General features: G+C 42.8%; 1 protein-coding gene across 1 annotated transcript; it reads right to left on the bottom strand.

Annotated features, from left to right (window-relative positions):
- Window positions 1–14,107: 14,107 nt before the first annotated feature.
- On the bottom strand, window positions 14,108–19,457 carry LOC311117934 (uncharacterized protein). The gene is made up of 2 exons (XM_084192827.1): window positions 19,189–19,457; window positions 14,108–15,874 (listed from the first exon to the last, which is right to left on the bottom strand). The coding sequence occupies exons 1-2, from the start codon at window positions 19,325–19,327 to the stop codon at window positions 14,601–14,603; spliced, it is 1,413 nt and encodes a 470-aa protein (XP_084048953.1). The 5' UTR covers window positions 19,328–19,457; the 3' UTR covers window positions 14,108–14,600.
- Window positions 19,458–19,951: the final 494 nt, after the last annotated feature.

Below are 19,951 nucleotides of genomic sequence, written 5' to 3'. Positions count from 1 at the left end.
GTCAAAGGAGGTATAGTTTGTACAACGATATGAAGTGGAAGAGGGTTATGAGTGACTGTTCACTTATTTTGCATAATGTTACAGAGAAAGAGCAGGGAGAATATATGTGTACTTATCTAGTGCAAGCATTAAAATTTGTTCCGGTTAAGAATTATTGGTTAAAAGGGCTATGTAATTCGTAATGTGACGCTTATAATGGAAGATTTGAAGTCTGTCGAAGCTTCCGCAGTCACCAAAGGAGGTCAGGAGAAGTATATTATTACAGTAGACACTCCAACAGTAAATAATACACATAGGATATCGGTAGCTTTCGCACTAGAAGTAGTTAAGAGTGTTAATACATCAACTAAGTCAACTACTTTAATGGTAACTGTGGAAAGGGATTAATGATACGATGGCAATAGCAAATCTTAGGAAGTATGACACCGACATCAACTTTTCTGAAATTAAAGGGGGTAGCAAGAAGGACTCAGGGGTTTATGTTACGGATGGAGAGTGCTGTCAATGATAGTACGAATAGGGTTAAAATAGGAGAACAGATAGTAGTGGAGAGAATATAGATTCATCATGGAGGTACAGGATGAGGTCTTTGATTTTAATGACAGACAAGGAGAGGTATCTGATCAGTACCGCTCATTAGGGAAGAGAGAAACTAAATGGAGTGGTTTGATTCTTCTGTTGTGAAAATTAGAGATAGATGGGCAGGTTCCAGCAGCTCATTCTGTAATATCAGTGAGGAATCTTGAGGGTCCATGTCTGTTGAGAATTCCAGTCAAACATGTTAGAGGCGGTCGCTCGACCTCTATCAAGTGTGTGTCAGTCTTATGCGTTGTCATGACTGTGGTATCAGCAACAGTCAGTAACAGATAAAATAATGTCGTTGTCAAAACATTTGTTTAAGCCTAGGGTTAGGTGGTATTGGGTTAAGTGAATTAACTTGTGTGCATTTGTTAGATGGGAAGGAAACTCAGGTAACAGCGAACCCTGGAGCGTTTGAGGTGTAACCATTGAGGGCTAAAAGTTGTTTTGTTCTAATAAAACATATGAGGTAAGGGGTATGTTTGTGGGAATATCAGATTGTAATGTTATATGATAACTTTGGGTATGCATGACCTTAAGGGTAGTAATGACAAATATAATGTAACTTTTTATGTACCAGGTAGTAAGAAGAGCAGGACTTTGATGGTTAAAAGATTAGCTTTTGCCTGACAATGGGACTATGGGGAATTTTAGAGCTATTTTGAGGGTTTGTGGTGATGAAATATATATTCTTACCCTATTGATGGATAGGATGTTGTTACATGTCAACGTTGAAGCTTCCATATGAGGTTTTTACCATTAAAAGAGGGGTAGCACCGGACACAGAAATCTGAAGCTAGGTTTGAAATTGGATGAAAAGAGACATGGAGACATGTCATAGTCTTCAAGCCTATCATTGAAGGATGAGTCTAAGGGAGAAGGGGGGACTTTTTCCATGGTATGGTGTAACATTTGGGAAGATCATATTGATAATATTAGTTATACTTTGAGTCCAGATAGTTCAGATATTATCACTAGGGTTATATATGCATTGAAGAATATAAGGGATGCATTTGGTATATCTGAAGGAGCTGGAAGTCAGCGAAGACTTGGTTGCAAGATCAGGTAGGCCCAGTAGGGGCAGTGATGGTTCAGATTTTAGTTGCAGCTTTGATAACACTGTGCGTGATGTTTGTAATTTGTTACTAACCTTTGAGAAAGCTATGATATTGAGATAGGTTGGAGAGTGATGCCTGGAGACAACACTCAGATGCCGGTGTTGACTGTTCCTGATCTGGATGAAGATGGACAAGTAGAACTGGATGGATAAATATCCTTTTTGATTATTTGATCATTTTTCCAATTTTTTATTTTTTATTTATTTTATTTTTCAATATTGGGGTGATTTTGGTATGATTTTATGAATCAAAGGGGGGAATGGGTTAATGTGATTCATACATCATTTATATATCATTTTTATATTCTTAGTTGATATTGATGTTTAATTTGAAAGTGTTGTTTTGCAAAAGATACTGTTTGTTTTTTCCTTTTCTTCCAGAAGCATTTGGGGAACATATGGAGATTGAAATACTCAAACAAGGACAATATGAAGGGACAATATGACTGGAGGAGATGAAACAAGGAGGGTGTGGAAAGATTCTGATTCCATCATCAACAATACATTGGAAGTCGAGACTACGGGGAGATGAAGTGTAGTGGACTACATTCCAGTGTCTGCAATGAAATATAGACATATTTGCATGTGTAATACATAATTGTGTCATATTCTTAGGTATTGATTTTTGTAGAATGATGTTTGATGTTATTGAATACATGTGAGGATCTTAGATGTTTTTGTTTATTTCGTGAATGCTTAGGGACAGGGAGTCTAGGCAGGGAGAGGTCCACTATAGGGTCCAATGGGTTGACCAGCCTTGGAGTGGATATTTTTTGGATAGGATTTTGTTTGCAGGGGCTTACATGTTGTGATGTCACGAGAGGCTGTGTCCTGGAGGGACGTTACATCCCCCTGAGATGGCTGCAAACCCAGACAGCTATGGCTCCATCTGCTGGTATGGTCGGGAACTCCACCCCTCTATGGCCAATCTTCCCACGCAGCTGAAACAAATCAGGAGCTGATGAGCTGAAGGTTTTTGGAAGGGAAGAGACACTGAGAGGGAGTGTGTGGGTTGTGAAGAAACACAGTCTCCAACCTGGGCTCTCTGGAGGACAAGAGTGCTGCACGTCCACTTCCATGAGGAATATAAGGATTTGGAGATACTTACCTTTGGGAAATACTCACCTTTGGATATATTCGCCTGTGGAAATACGGGAGAGACATTTGGAAGGACTTTTTGCTGGGTTGGCCACTAGCTGCAACGTGGACTACAGTAAGGCTGGGGAAAAGTTATCTGAGCGAGTGAGAATTATGATTTTGGATGTGGAAGAGACATCCCTGAACTGTTAACCCTTAAAGAGCCACAAGAGAACAGAATTTTGTTATATTTTCGTTAATTTCCCAAGACCTTTAATAAAATCCTTGTTTTGTTTGAACCTTGTCTCCTTGCACTACTTGAGCAATCCCGCTGAAAGCTGTGTAGCCTCTCGTGACGTCACAGATGGTGGAGAATACGGGCATACTCAAGCGTTAATAGTGCATGTCAGAGGAGGATACCGAAGGTTTGATCACCCAGTTTTCCAAGTTGGCCGTAGGCTCCCCGCCGACTGAAATGGAGGACATATTGAAAGCCCTTGTTGCTGGCCAGCAAGCCCAGATGCAAGCAAACGTGGCTCTCTTGGAGGAGCAAAAGAAAGCCAACCTTCTGAAGGCAGAGGAATTGCAGTTGCAGAGACAGAGGGTTGTCCAAAATACCCGCCCAATAAAGGCAAGTGACTTTATATCTAAGATGGGAGCTACCGATGACATTGAGGCATACCTGCATGCATTTGAGGCCACGGCCACTAGGGAAGCCTGGCCCAAGCAACAGTGGGTTGGTCTGTTAGCCCCCTTTCTAACCGGGGAATCGCTGAATGCTGTCCGGGACCTGGGCCCTGACCAGGTTACTGACTATGATGCCCTGAAGGCTGAGATCCTCAGCAGATATGGACTCACAAAGTTTGGTATGGCCCAACGCTTTCACAGCTGGACCTTCCAACCAGACCAACCTCCTCGGGCGCAGATGCATGAACTTGTCCGAATCGCAAGGAAATGGCTGGATCCGCAGAGGAATACAGCAGCGGCGGTGGTGGAGGCCGTTGTGGTGGATCGTTACCTACGCGCCCTGCCTTATGAGGCAAAACGGTTCATCAGTCAACAGGCCTTGACCACGGCTGATCTGACCGTGGAAGCTGTGGAAAAGTACCAGGCCACAGCGGAGATGCTGAATGCTTCCCGAAAAGACCCCAGGAGTGCGGCCCCACCACAAATGGGAAGAACCCGTCCAAAGGACCCCAAGGTCTCGAACCCAGCCACGTCAGGACTTATCCCGGCTCCAGGGGGAGCCAGAAACCAGGCGGGTCCAAGAAGAGTACACCAGGAGGGGGAAACTCGACAGTGTTACCGGTGTGGGGAGATGGGACATATCTCCTGGCAGTGTGGGAAACCAGCCGATGAACCTATGCCCACTGCGGAGTCCTCCAGCTCAGCACCCACACACCGTTTTGCCTCGCTCTTGGGAGTCGTAGAGGGCGGCCCAGATCGACCCCCCACCTGCCCGGTAACTGTGAATCACCATGATGTGGAGGCCTTACTAGATTCTGGTAGCCGGGCCACCCTGGTGCGTAAGGATTTGGTGGGCCCAACGTGTCTGACCCCGGGGAAAGTCCTCCCAGTTTCCTGTGTCCATGGAGACACCAGAGAATACCCCATTACTGAACTTACAATGACCAGCACACGGGGAACCATACACACGACGGCGGGGGTGGTTGATTCCCTCCCCGTCCCTGTCCTAATTGGACGAGACTGCCCAGCCTTTTACCCACTCTGGAGAGAGTCTCAGGAGAGGATAACCCGAGTACCTCGGAAACGGAGAGGCTCTGATAGGGATGGCAGGTGCCCAGACCGACACAGAGACTGGTCCGGATACGGGAGAAGAGAACGCAGCCCAGGAAAGTGCTCCGTTCTCCAGGGAAGAAGACGTCCCAGGCACCCAAGAGCTTCCCCCTCTCACAGGCCAGTATGGGCTGGCAAGCACCACGGCAATGCGGACGCCCTCTCCCGGCGTGATGCCTTCTTCGCTGCCTTTACCCCGACGAGGACGTCGGTCCCGAGGAGGGGGATGTGTGATGTCACGAGAGGCTGTGTCCTGGAGGGACGTTACATCCCCCTGAGATGGCTGCAAACCCAGACAGCTATGGCTCCATCTGCTGGTATGGTCGGGAACTCCACCCCTCTATGGCCAATCTTCCCACGCAGCTGAAACAAATCAGGAGCTGATGAGCTGAAGGTTTTTGGAAGGGAAGAGACACTGAGAGGGAGTGTGTGGGTTGTGAAGAAACACAGTCTCCAACCTGGGCTCTCTGGAGGACAAGAGTGCTGCACGTCCACTTCCATGAGGAATATAAGGATTTGGAGATACTTACCTTTGGGAAATACTCACCTTTGGATATATTCGCCTGTGGAAATACGGGAGAGACATTTGGAAGGACTTTTTGCTGGGTTGGCCACTAGCTGCAACGTGGACTACAGTAAGGCTGGGGAAAAGTTATCTGAGCGAGTGAGAATTATGATTTTGGATGTGGAAGAGACATCCCTGAACTGTTAACCCTTAAAGAGCCACAAGAGAACAGAATTTTGTTATATTTTCGTTAATTTCCCAAGACCTTTAATAAAATCCTTGTTTTGTTTGAACCTTGTCTCCTTGCACTACTTGAGCAATCCCGCTGAAAGCTGTGTAGCCTCTCGTGACGTCACAATGTGTATTTAATTGCATCATAGTTTCAAATGCATTTACATTGTTTATGAGTTTATCGGGAGTACCGAGGTGGTTGCCTGGGGCAGAGGGACCGTGAGAGAATTTTACTGTCTTGATTGATGGATGGATTTGGAACGAAGGTTGCCGGACAGTTTTTCGCTCTTACACTCCATAAAGATTTGTTCATATTTCATAGTAATGTATTCACACTTCATAAACAGTTATTCATATTTCATAGAAAGGTATATACACTCTAGAGAATAATGTTTTTTGGTTTAATGTTAAAGATACTCAATAAGATAAATTGTCACTTGTCATAATCCTATTCTGTTTGTTTTCGAGACTTTTAGTTCGTCTCGAAGGGGGGAAATGTCGTGTATTAGGATTATGCCTTTGTTAAATGTTTTAAGTGGAACCAGTACGGACGTTAATTTTAGTATCAAGAGGGAATGTTTTAGTGTAACGCCACATACAACAGACAGGAAGTGTGTTGTAGACAGGGGAGACTGGTGATTGGCCAGAAGAGGGAGCATCTTTTTGCATTGTTTATAAGTAGGGGCTAAACGAAGAAGAAGGCAGAACGGCCATTCTAAGGCGTCGCTCTCCGGGTGGGCATGTCACCTGTAACTTATGCTGAAAGCTTGTGATCTGAATAAACCTTATGATCAAAGTTCAGTATGAGCGGACTCCTTTGTTTATCAGCAATAATTGCCACCATTCACCCGATACGACACTTTAGTGCCAGAAGTGCATTGAATAGTCATCAGAGAATACGCAGAGGAGGAACCATACAAGTCAAATGATTGCTTCAAAACAAAGGTTAAAGCCTAAAGGCTCACCTGAGAACAGACTTGATTGATCTTTACTATGGTAGCCCTGAGGCCCGATCTCTATTAAAGGCCATAATCAGGACATGTTTTGCATAACCTGTCATTTTCCATTCTGTGAAACTATTTTTCCACTGAGATCAGAACTTGTATCATTCATTGTGTAGCCCACCAGAAACATGACTGTGTCCTGTGTGGGGGAAGGGCATCAGACAGAAGATTGAGAGGCACATTTTGTAACTTCCACTCTGACCGTTTGAGCAGACACATGCACATTTGTGGCCTGCTGGAGGTCATTTTGCAGGGCTCTGGCAGTGCTCCTCCTGCTCCTCCTTGCACAAAGGCGGAGGTAGCGGTCCTGCTGCTGGGTTGTTGCCCTCCTACGGCCTCCTCCACGTCTCCTGATGTACTGGCCTGTCTCCTGGTAGCGCCTCCATGCTCTGGACACTACGCTGACAGACACAGCAAACCTTCTTGCACCAGCTCACATTGATGTGCGATCCTGGATGAGCTGCACTACCTGAGCCACTTGTGTGGGTTGTAGACTCCGTCTCATGCTACCACTAGAGTGAATGCACCGCCAGCATTCAAAAGTGACCAAACCATCAGCCAGGAAGCATAGGAACTGAGAAGTGGTCTGTGGTCACCACCTGCAGAACCACTTCTTTATTGGGGGTGTCTTGCTAATTGCCTATAATTTCCACCTGTTGTCTATTCCATTTGCACAACAGCATGTGAAATGTATTGTCAATCAGTGTTGCTTCCTAAGTGGACAGTTTGATTGATTTCACAGAAGTGTGATTGACTTGGAGTTACATTGTGTTGTTTAAGTGTTCCCTTTATTTTTTTGAGCAGTGTATGTATACAGAAGACATGCACAAATGAATGTGATATTTGAAGCTCTCTCTCCCCAATTTATAATACAATGTACACACAGACAGTATATTTACAGTTTGTGAGTGTGTGATATGGGGGTTGGAGACATGTTTATTTCAACATTACAAAGAAAAACGTTTATAAACAATAGTAACACTGCCATGTTGCACTGAGCCTTGCTGTTGGAAACCACATCAGTGTCCAACTTTCGGCTTTAGCAGATGCACCTCCCCAACTTGAGTTCTCAACTTTCGTCTGCAGTCGGTTGCTTTAGCCTTTCCACTCAAACAAGCCCAATGTAACACAGGTGACTGCTGAAAAACGGATTTGGGACAGAAGTGTCAGTGTGTGCTAAACCAGAGAATGCATATATCTACAAAATTTACAAAGAATGTTATTGAATTGGGACCGGAAAAACTGTGTAATGCACTTGACACAGAGGGCTCTCTTCAATCTGTATCGCTGAAGCGTAACAGATTAAGCAATATAAACTTTAAAAGGTAATTTCCAATTGAGCTGACATATATAGTGTGTACAGTGAACGCAGTCTCCGCTAACATTGCCTTTACATTTCAATCACACTGTAAACCTGAACTTCCGCGATACAGATTGAATCGAGCAAAATTTATACAAAATGCACTTACCAGGAGTCTACTGTAAATCATCAAATAAAATAAAATGTTATTTGTCACGTGCCGAATACAACAGGTACCTTACCGTGAAATGCTTACTTACAAGCCCTTAACCAACAATGCCGTTCAATAAATAAAGTTAAGAAAATAGACTAAATAAAATAAAGTAAGAAATCAAATCAAAAGTAACACAATGAAATGACATAACAATAACGGGGCTATATACAGGGGGTACCGAGTCAATGTGCAGGGTTACAGGTTAGTCGAGGTAATTTGTACATGTAGGTAGGGGGAAAGTGTCTATGCATAGATAATACAACAGTGAGTAGCAGCAGTGTAAAAACAAATGGGGGTGGGGGGGGGACCTAGATTTGGCGCTCTGGTACCGCTTGCTGTGCGGTATCAGAAAGATCAGTCTACGACTTGGGTGACTGGAGTCTTTGACAATTTTTTGGGCCTTCCTCTGACACCGCCTAGTATATAAGTCCTGGATTGCAGGAAGCTTGGCCCCAGTGATGTATTGGGCTGTACGCACTACCCTCTGTAGCGCCTTACGGTCGGATGCCGAGCAGTTGCCATACCAGGCGGTGATGCAACTGGTCAGGATGCTCTCGATGGTGCAGCTGTATAACTTTTTGAGGATCTGGTGACCAATGCCAAATCCTTTCAGTCTCCTGAGGGGGAAAAGGTGTTGTCGTGGCCTCTTCACGACGGTCTTGGTGTGTTTGGAGCATGATCATTTGTTGGTGATGTGGACACCAAGGAACTTGAAACTCTCGACCCGCTCCACTACAGCCCCGTAGATGTTAATGGGGCCTTTTCGGCCCTCCTTTTCCTGTAGTCCACAATCATCTCCATTGTCTTGCTCACATTGAGGGAGAGGTTGTTGTCCTGGCACCCCACTGTGATCACACAGTCGTCCGGAACAGCTGGTGCTCTCGTGCATGCTTCAGTGTTGCTTGCCCCGAAGCGAGCATAAAAGGCATTTAGCTCGTCTGGTAGGCTTGCGTCACTGGGCAGCTCGCGGCTAGGCTTCCCTTTGTAGTCCGTAATAGTGTGCAAGCCCTGCCACATCCGACGAGCGTCAGAGCCGGTGTAGTAGGATTCAATCTTAGTCCTGTATTTACGCTTTGCCTGTTTGATGGTTCGTCCGAGGTCATAGCGGGATTTCTTATAAGCGTCCGGATTATTGTCCCACTCCTTGAAAGCGGTAGCTCTAGCCTTCAGCTTGGTGCAGATGTTGCCTGTAACCCATGCCTTTTGGTTGTATTTTGTATTTTAAGCACTTTTCAAGACACCCAAAGTCACTTTAAATAGGGCTCAATTTGATCCGTACAAAAGTACACTAAACATAAGGACAGACTAACCAGTGAACTAGACAGAGGATAAAAGACAACAATCTTGGTAAGCCTGTGTGAAGAGCTGTGTCTTTAGTTTGGACTTGAACGCGTGAATGGATTGTAAGGTTCTGAGAGGAAGGGAGTTCCAGAGTTGGGGGGCTGCACTGCTAAAAGCACGGTCGGTCTCCCATGGAGTGAAAGCTGGTGTGAGGGATGGTGAGGAGGCCAGTGTCAGAGGAGCGCAGTGAACGGGTGGGAGTGTAGGGGTACAGGTCAGTGAGGTATGTGGGTACCAGTCCATTGATTGCTTTGTATGCGAGCAAGAGCAGTTTGAAGATGATCCTGTAATGAACTGGTAGATGGTGAAGTTTGATGAAAGTTGTGGTCCCAAGGTCTGGTGTGTGAGGACTCGTGCAGCTGAGTTTTGAATGTGTTTTAGTCTGTCCAGTGTTTTGGCGGGGAGTCCATAGAGAATGGCGGTGCAGTAGTCCATTGGGATAAAACAGGCATGAATAAGGGTTTCAGCAGTGGGGTCAGTAAGAGAGGGTCTCAGTCGTGAAATGTTTTTATGGTGGAAGAAGGCTTATTTGGTGATTACTTCCCAAAAGATTCAATCAATATCATGAATGAGCAGCATTAGGTCAAAATGAATGAGAAATACTCTTGGACAGAAGGAAGGCGATATTTCCTGGAAAGTATACATTTTGAATGGATCAATAACATCATTCTGATTCTCTCATCACTCTGAGAGACATTCCAAAACAAACGACCAGGAATTCCTGTTTATAATAACTTGAAAACCACAGAGCTGTGAGTTTCCTACAATTCTCTGTACTGTGTAATAATTACATCATTCAAATCAAATCAAACTTTATTCACTTAGGGACCAATTCATGGCTTTCCTACGCACTTCTCGGTAGTTGGTATTCCGACTTACCTTATGTAGGTGCGCAATGAGATTTGCAGGTGTGGCTCCCTTGTGGTCACTGGATACATTTAATTCAACCCCAGAAAACAGACTTGCTAACTGGTTGAACGTGTATAACTACAACCAGTTAGCAAGTTGGACATTTCAAAGTTTCCTAGTTCCGACTAGCACGTGAACTTGGCATAATTCAACCACAGAAAACACACCCACTGAGTGGCCGACTGAATTGATCACAGTTTTCGTTCAGTTCGTTTTTCTGTTCATTTATCCAAAGCAATCCCTTTAAATACTGTGTGCCTTTAATTATGAATTATGAGAATGCTTTCAGAATATGGAGATTAATGAAAGACAGGCATATTTATCTCAGTTTCAGAACCCATGGGTAGATTTAAAACACACATTATTTATGTTAAGGGAAGTATTCATGAATCCTAGGCTACTTCAAGGAAAAATACTGTTGCATAGCCTTTATGCACAAAAGAAAACAATAGTTAATTCTAAAAGTTGCCACATTCAGTTCTTCAATGGTAATGTTTAAAGTTTTGTACAATATAATTACAATAGGGAGAATAGTGTACATTATTAGTAGTCCTGCAAGTTACAAGAGCATTCAATTACAATTCTTCATAATGGCACAGCATTTCATACTTCACCGTGGGAAAGGGGCAGAAATACCATTCATGTTACATTTACATTTTACATTTTAGTCATTTAGCAGACGCTCTTATCCAGAGCGACTTACAGGAGCAATTAGGGTTAAGTGCCTTGCTCAAGGGCACATTTACGTCATTTAGCAGACGCTCTTATCCAGAGCGACTCACCAATTGGTGCGTTCACCCTATAGCCAGTGGGATAATCACTTTACAAAAAAAAAAATTTTGGGGGGGGTAGAAGGATTACTTTATCCTATCCCAGGTATTCCTTAAAGAGGTGGGGTTTCAAATGTCTCCGGAAGGTGGTGAGTTTGTTGATTTGCTTCTGAGTTTGCTTCACATTGGTCTTCAGCAATCATAAGGTAAATGCTCTTAACAATATTTCTTATCAGTTTATACAATTACAGCGCATGGAGAATGGTGTCATTCCTATGGGGAAAAAATCTAAGCTGCAATATGTAACTTTTTGGGCGACCCGACCAAATTCGCATAGAAATTTGGGTTATAGATGTGTCATTCTCATTGAAAGCGAGTCTAAAAAGCGGTAGATGTGTTCTATGTGCGCTATTTCTATGCTTCCCGTTCTTAAGTTTAGTTTTTTGAATCTTTTACTTTCGGTTTTGTACACCAGCTTCAAAATAGCTGAAAATACAATATTTTTGGTTTTTGAAAATATATTTCACAGCCGTTTAGATGGTACAATGATTCTCTACACTATACATTGCTTGTTTTATCACATAGGACTCTATTTCCAGCTGGTGTTATGGCGGCGCTAGTGTCAAACGCACTTTAGTTTGCAATTTCCTCATAAAAACAGGCCCAATTACATTTTCCAGCCCTAACGCCAGGTTCAGCAATTTACCTGTCTGACATCAGCTCGCTTGGGCTCACATGGGAGGGGTTGAAATATTTTAGGCTTGTCCTTAAAAACATGATCCACAGGGTCCATACTGTGCATTCGGAAAGTATTCAGACCCCTTGACTTTTTCCACATTTTGTTACGTTACAGCCTTATTCTAAAATGTATATAAAAAATCTCAATCTACACACAATACCCCATAATGACAAAGCAAAAACAGGTTTTTAGATTTTTTTGCAGATGTATTAAACATAAAAACAGAAACATTTGCTATGAGATTCGAAATAGAGCTCAAGTGCATCCTGTTCCCATTGATCATCCTTGAGATGTTTCTACAACGTGATTGGAGTCCACCTGTGGTAAATTCAATTGATTGGACATAATTTGGAAAGGCACACACCTGTCTATATAAGGTCCCACAGTTGACAGTGCATGTCAGAGCAAAAACCAAGCCATGAGGTCAAAGGAATTGTCTGTAGAGCTCCGAGACAGGATTGTGTTGAGGCACAGATCAGGGGAAGGGTACCAAAAAATGTCTGCAGCATTGAAGGTCCCCAAGAACACAGTGGCCTCCATTCTTAAATGGAAGACGTTTGGAACCACCAAGACTCTTCCTAGAGCTGGCCGCCCAGCCAAACTTAGCAATCAGGGGAGAAGGGCCTTGGTCAGGGAGGTGACCAAGAACCCGAGCTCCAGAGTTCCTCTGTGGAGATGGGAGAACCTTCCAGAAGGACATGCAGAGTGGCCAGATGGAAGCCACTCCTCAGTAAAAGGCACATGACAGCCCGCTTGGAGTTTGCCAAAAGGCACCTAAAGGACTCTCAGACCATGAGAAACAAGATTCTCTGGTCTGATGAAACCAAGATTGAACTCTTTGGCCTGAATGCCAAGCGTCAAGTCTGGAGGAAACCTGGCACCATCCCTACGGTGAAGCATGGTGGTGGCAGCATCATGCTGTGGGGATGTTTTTCAGCGGCTGGGTCTGGGTGACTAGTCAGGATCGAGGGAAAGATGAACGGAGCAAAGTACAAAGAGATCCTTGATGACAACCTGCTCCAGAGCGCTCAGGACCTCAGACTGGGGCAAAGGTTCACCTTCCAACAGGACAATGACCCTGCACACAGCCAAGACAACAAAGGAGTGGCTTCGGGACCTGTCTCTGAATGTCCTTGAGTGACCCAGCCAGAGTCCGGACTTGAACCCGATCGAACATCTCTGGAGAGACCTGAAAATAGCTATGCAGCGCGCTCCCCATCTAACCTGACAGAGCTTGAGAGGATCTTCAAAGAAGAATGGGGGAAACTCCCCAAATACAGTTGTGCCAAGCTTGTAGCGCAATTACCCAAGACTCGAGGCTGTAATCGCTGCCAAAGGTGCTTCAACAAAGTACTGAGTAAAGGGTCTGAATACTTATGTAAATGTGATATTTCCATTTTAATACATTTGCAAAGAATTCTAAAAACCTGTTTTTGCTTTGTCATTATGGGGTATTGTGTTTAGATTGAGAGAAGAAAAAACAAACTATTTAATCAATTTTAGAATAAGGCCGTAACATAACAAACTGTGGAAAAAGTCAAGGGGTCTGAATAGTTTCCGAATGCACTGTATGCACATGGAACAAGATGAGATTGTGATTTGTGTATACTTCGTATTTAGAAACATAAAACACTGTTTTTTCCCCATTTCGTTTTATTTGGTTAAAACCCAAGCATAGCCTCCCTTCCACTCAACTAAGTCTGTTTTCTTTTTGTCCTGCCCAATGTAATCAAGTAGGCTAGTCAAGACCATCAATAAAAAGTTTAGCTCGTGAGACCGCATGGAAATAAATCTTACATCACGAAAGCTTTATTAAAATATCTAATTTGAGAGGAGTAAAACAGTGAGCTGACATTCCCTTTTTATCTATGTATTGTAAGCAGGCCTACCTTATCTTAGCCATGAATTGGACTTGCGTAAAAACCCCTTCATGATGTAGGCTACGTGTCCATGCCCATCATGAAATGAGAGATGAGAACCTTGGTGAACCTTGTGTTAAGAAGGTATTTTCCCCTAACAATAGTTTGTTTTCTGTTTAATATTTTTTAAGCCTTCTGTAGACTACACTTACCCTAGGCCTACTATAATGGAGGCTGGTTCAACAGCAACATGCATCGCGTCTTTTTTTATGCTGGTGATTTTATGATATCATTACATTTTACATGTATTTATTGTTGTTGAAAAAAACAAAAACAGATTGGTTTTAATAAGTCAATGAAAAACAAGCAAACTTATTAGAATGATTAAACTTCTGGAGAAGTGTGAATGCGATCTGTAAGATGGTTCCAATATGTCTATAAAACATTATATTTGGAAGCAGTAAAACGGTGTGGACATTCTCTTTGTCCAGCTACTGTGAAAAGTTTGGATGTGCGTAAAACTCTCCATAGTCTGCTTTGTTTTAATATTATATGCCCACAGGAAACAATTATGGTGCCTGTAAAGTGTATTTAGACATAGCCTATTTAAAACAAGTTGTTTCGTTTTGTTTAGAATTTGATTAGAATTATTAGTCCCATAAAATGTTTTACAAAAGTACATCCATCACACATTTCCTTTGTGTCCAAACCCTGACTTTTTATTTCCATCTTCTGATAAAGGTTAGTGTTTTTCCATCATGAATCTGATTCTGGAGGCAGCTCTGCATAGTGGTCACTAGCTAGCACAGCCACAAAGTCATCAAATCTGATTTTAAACCTAACCATACATTTTTGTTTTCATGAACTTTTACAATATAGCCAATTTTGACTTTGCAGCTGGCCCATCTGGCGGAAATTGCTCAGTTCTGCCTCAAGGACAAGACTCATCCCTAAACGTCAACCTGCTCTTCTGACAGAAGATCTCTTTCTCCTAAAATGTTTTCTGTTTTAGTCCTGTTCTTTCTTTGTTGACTTTATTCATATGTTTCAGCAGCTAAGCCTTACGACTGGGTCACAGACTGGGCAGCAGTCAGTTCGTGCATGGTTAGGTTCCCCTTGACTCTAAAGCTTTTCCCACAGTCACCACAGCTAAATGATTTATCTCCTGTGTGAGTCAGTATGAGTCAGTTTGTGCACCTTCAGGTGCCCCTTCTGTTTGAAGCTCTTCCCACAGTCATTACAGCTAAAGGGTTTCTCTCCTGTGTGAGTCAATTTATGCTTCTTTAGGGAGTCCTTCAAAGTAAAACTTTTCCCACAGTCACCACAGCTAAATGGTTTCTCTCCTGTGTGAGTCAGTTTATGCATGGTTAGGGCCTGCTTGCGATTGAACCTCTTCCCGCAGTAACCACAGCTAAATGGTTTCTCTCCTGTGTGAGTCAGTTTATGCATGGTTAGGTGTCCCTTCTGTTTGAAGCTCTTCCCACAGTCATTACAGCTAAATGGTTTCTCTCCTGTGTGAGTCCGAACATGTTCGGTTAGGTTCCTCTTGTGACTGAAGCTTTTCCCACAGTCACCACAACTAAATAATTTCTCCCCTGTATGAGTCCGTATATGTTGGTTTAGGTTCCCCTTGCGATTAAAGCTCTTCCCACAGTCACCACAGCTAAATCGTTTCTCTCCTGTGTGAATCATCATGTGCTTGGACAGATCTCCTTCTAGTTTGAAGGTCTTGCCACAAAAGGGACAGGTGCTGGTTTTCCCATTGTGACACAGTCTGACATGGGCCTTCAGTTTACAGATGGAGTTGTAGCATTTTTTGCAGAATTGGCATTCACTGGGTTTCTTCTTGGCGAGAGTCACATGCATCTGCAGGTCAGCTTTTAGAGCAAACGTTTCGCCACAGTCACAGCAGAGGATAGTTTTTATAGCTGTGTTGCTGGGATTGGAACTGTGTTTCTCCAATAATGGGTTGTGATCCAATGGTGGTCTGGGATCTAATGTTGGGCTGCTGTCTAGTCCTATTGGGTCGCTGCTTTCAGCTGTGCTGGGGCTGGATGCATTGTTTTGACTATCTGGAGGGTCAGAGGGAATGTTGAGAGCCTTTAGCTGAGTCAATGTGTCAAAAGATGTGAGATTCACTTGTTTAGGGTCACACTCCCTGTTCTCCACAGTCTGGATTTGAGGAGGAGTCAAGGGGTCCTCCTGATCACATTTACTTGTCACACAAGCAGGAGTGAATATTGAGTTTTTGGTATCAACGAGCTCTTGAAGCTGTTCTTCCTCCTGACTGGTCCCGATTTGCTCCTCTTCCTCTTTAATCTGTGTGGCCTCAGTGTTCTCCTGCCCCAGACCGAAGCTCCACTCCTGCTCACAGTGCTGATGCTCGGGAAGAACAACCTCTTCAGAGACAGCGAGAGAGAGCTGCAAGGAATCTGGAGGGAATGAGAGGGGGGGCTGAGGTTATCCAGTCTTTAGACATCAGGGTTACAGTGAATTTGAATTGAAAGGGGCAATCTGCAGTTCAAACAATAACAAAGTGGGTACCCCACCACTGTTTTGGTAAAGGGGTGAGTGATGGGGCTTGCTAAATGCAACCACTCTCAAATTCATAGACAGAGCTATGGGTGCAAGGACTGACCAGCTATGATGATAGTTTTAACCATGTTGAGGCTATGAAGTGTTTGTTTACAATTACATTGTTTAGAAACACTGTAGTAAAAAAAGCTTATATTTGGGGTTCTGTTGGAGTACGAGGCATCCATAAGTTAAATTCTTCTTGAATCCATGTGTATATTAATTTTAAAGTTTAAAAATGTCACAGATTGCCCCTTTAAGTCAGTAAAATCAAGAAGTAAACTGAAATTCCAATTCAATAACAAAAAAACTTGAATCTATTTCCAATTACTTCTCAATAAACATAATGAAAAAAGTGATTTATTTAAAAGGTTTGTCTATTTTTTTATTATAAATTCAAATCACTTCCCGGTTTTCGTGACATAGACAGTTTTTCTACATGCTAGTAAACTGCCACCTCCAGAGGTAAAAACACATGTTAAATTATGAAATAGTTACTGTTATGTCTGTGGCAAAAATGTAAAACACGAAGCAGACCAAATTCTTTGGCTCTTTAAAAACCTGCTGCATGTAAAATATTGAGTGCTATAGCTTGGAACATAAATAAATGTAACTCTGGATGACAACATAATGATGTATGTTTCCAACAGTAGGGCTGTTTTCCTAGAGAAGTTATATCCCCTTCGTGTTTTGTTTCCTTGCCACAATACTAATAAGAAGAAGAGCTCCACCAGCCACCTCTGTCGCGCCACCTACAGCACCACCCTCAGGTACTTCATAACCTTCTCTCTCAGTTGTATCAACTAGTATTGTCGTTGTAGTACCTCTAAGTTTGCAAAATCATCTTCATCAATTTGATTTTGTTTTTCAAATAGAAGTGTAAGAAGACACCATCTGCTGCCCGCTGTGGAGAGCATGATCCACCTGCAAGCTCCTCTCAGGAGTGTGACTCGGAGGTGCCGCGACTTCTGCCAGCACTGGATCCACTGTGGTTGTGTGCAGTGGGACCCAGAGGCGGAGGTGGAGCTGGACTTTTATTGCGATATGTGTGACAATAAAAGGGATGGAGGTCGAGATTTAGTTGTTGTTGTTTTTGCTTTGATGTACAGTACCAGTTAAAAGTTTGGACACACCTACTCATTCCAGGGTTTTTCTTTATTTTTACTATTTTCTACATTGTAGAATAATAGTGAAGACATCAAAACTATGAAATAACACATATGGAATCATGTAGTAACCCACAAAGTGTTAAACAAATGAAAATATATTTTAGATTTTAGATTCTTCAAAGTAGCCACCCCTTGCCTTGATGAAAGCTTTGCACACTCTTGACATTCTCTCAACCAGCTTCATTAGTTAGTCACCTGGAATGCATTTCAATGAACAGGTGTGCCTTGTTAAAAGTTAATTTGTGGCATTTTTTTCCTTCTTAATGTGTTTGAGCCAATCAGTTGTGTTTTGACAAGGTAGGGGGGGTATACAGAAGATAGCCCTATTTGGTAAAAGACCAAGTTCATATTATGGCAAGAACAGCTCAAATAAGCAAAGAGAAACGACAGTCCACCATTACTTTAAGACATGAAAGTCAGTCAATACAGAAAATTTCAACAACTTTGAAAGTTTCTTAAAGTGCAGTCGCAAAAACCATCAAGCGCTATGATGAAACTGGCTCTCATGAGGACCGCCACAGGAAAGGAAGACCCATAGTTACCTCTGTTGCAGAGGATAAGTTAATTAGAGTTACCAGCCTCAGAAATTGCAGCCCAAATAAATGCTTAACAGAGTTCAAGTAACAGACACATCTCAACATCAACTGTTCAGAGGAGACTGCGTGAATCAGGCCTTCGTGGTCGTATTGCTGCAAAGAAACCACTACTAAAGAACACCAATAAGAAGAAGAGACTTGCTTGGGCCAAGAAACACGAGCAATGGACATTTGACCGGTGGAAATCTGTCCTTTGATCTGATGAGTCCAAATTATAGATTTTTGGTTCCAACCGCCGTGTCTTTGTGAGACGCAGAGTAGGTGAACGGATGATCTCTGCATGGGTGGTTCCCACCGTTAAGCATGGAGGAGGAGGTGTTATGGTGCTTTGCTGGTGACACTGATTTATTTAGAATTCAAGGCACACTTAATCAGCATGGCTACCACAGCATTCTGCAGCGATACGCGATTCCCATCTGGTTTGGGCTTAGTGGGACTATCATTTGTTTTTCAACAGGACAATGACCCAACACACCTCCAGGCTGTGTAAGGGTTATTTGACCAAGAAGGAGAGTAATGGAGTGCTGCATCAGATGACCTGACCTCCACAATCACCCGACCTCAACCCAATTGAGATGGTTTGGGATGAGTTAGTCCGCAGAGTGAAGGAAAAGCAGCCAGCAAGTGCTCAGCATATGTGGGAACTCCTTCAAGACTGTTGGAAAAGCATTCCAGGTGAAGCTGGTTGAGAGAATGCCAAGTGTGCAAAGCTGTCATCAAGGCAAAGGGTGGCTACTTTGAAGAATCTGAAATATATTTTGATTTGTTTAACACTTTTTTGGTTCCTACATGATTCCATGTGTTATTTCATAGTTTTGATGTCTTCACTATTATTCTACAATGTAGAAAATAGTAAAAAAATAAAGAAAAACCCTTGAATGAGTAGGTGTGTCCAAACTTTTGACGGGTACTGTATGTATTTATGAATGAATTATTTATCTTACATGTCTAATATAAACAATATAATATATATTTATTCAACCTATGTCTTGTGTTTTTCCTTCACTAGGATTCCAAGTGTATCACTGCAACACCAACACAGTATTTTTACTGTTCATGTCAATGCACATCACTGAAATTAATGTTTTATTTAATGTATATTATTAATATTCCTTTATATATTTTAGCATTAAACGAGAATCTACTTTGTCAAAACACTGAAAAATATGTTGGTGAGGAATCATGTTTTAAGAGTCAGTCAACAGGAGAGCGCATCAGGTTATGAAAAGTACTTCCCAAAAATGTCCAACATGCAAAAAGCTAACGTTAACCCGTTTGCTAACATTTTTACGACACCAATAATCACAAAATATTGACAGCTTAATAACACTGTCGAAAATACTATATTTCTAACACACGTTGAATGTGGCGATCATACGGGCTTGTGTTGTATATATAGATACAAACCTATCCTCAGCAGTTTCCGTAGCCGATCATTCTCGTCTTGGTACTCCGCTACCGTTTTCTCAACTGCCCCGAAAATCTCGACAGCAGCAGCCATTACACGCTCATTTAAAAACTCACGCAGCAACTGTAGTTGAGACATTTTTAGTTGACTGAGAGTTGGGTATTCAACGAATATGTCTTCGTCCACGAAAAAATAATGGTAATCACAAACAAAACAAATCCGCCCCAAAGAAGATATACTGAACCAGCGTCACCAGCGTCTCGTCAGCATCACTAAAACAAGTATTTCCGGGTCACGAAATTTCGGAAATGTCCAAAATAAAAGTCCCCCACGCAATGGTAGAAAAATGTCATTAACCTGTATTTATTCATGATGTCCGCAACGTGGTTGGCTTTCTCTTTATAATCTATATTTGTCTGCAGTCATTGAGCCATCGATGCGGGCCCCCTCCGCTCACGAGGACTGTGTGTTCTCGTTCTCTGTAGCCGACGCGAGTAAGTTATTTCAGCGTGTTAACCCTTGCAAGGCTGCCGGGCTAGACGGCATCCCAAGTCGCATCCTCAGAGCATGTGCAGACCAGCTGGCTGGGCTGTTTACGGACATATTCAATCTCTCCATATCTCAGTGAGTTGTCCCCACTTGCATCAAGACATCCACCATTGTTCCTGTACCCAAGACAGGGAAGGTAACTGAACTAATTGACTATTGCCCCATAGCACTCACTTATATCATCATGAAGAGCTTTGAGAGGCTAGTTAAGGA

Source organism: Coregonus lavaretus (assembly GCF_964263955.1).
Source record: "Coregonus lavaretus genome assembly, contig: HAP1_SCAFFOLD_3807, whole genome shotgun sequence".
Taxonomy (NCBI): domain Eukaryota; kingdom Metazoa; phylum Chordata; class Actinopteri; order Salmoniformes; family Salmonidae; genus Coregonus; species Coregonus lavaretus.
This window is presented reverse-complemented; position numbering and strand designations above follow the sequence as displayed.

What these genes read in the sequence shown, in the direction of transcription:
- LOC311117934 (XM_084192827.1), bottom strand. Translation starts at nt 19,327, where the DNA reads ATGTCTCAACTACAGTTGCTGCGTGAGTTTTTAAATGAGCGTGTAATG. An exon ending in ACGGAAACTGCTGAGGATAG is followed by an intron (nt 15,875 to 19,188) that starts GTTTGTATCTAT and finishes CATTCCCTCCAG; the next exon opens with ATTCCTTGCAGCTCTCTCTC.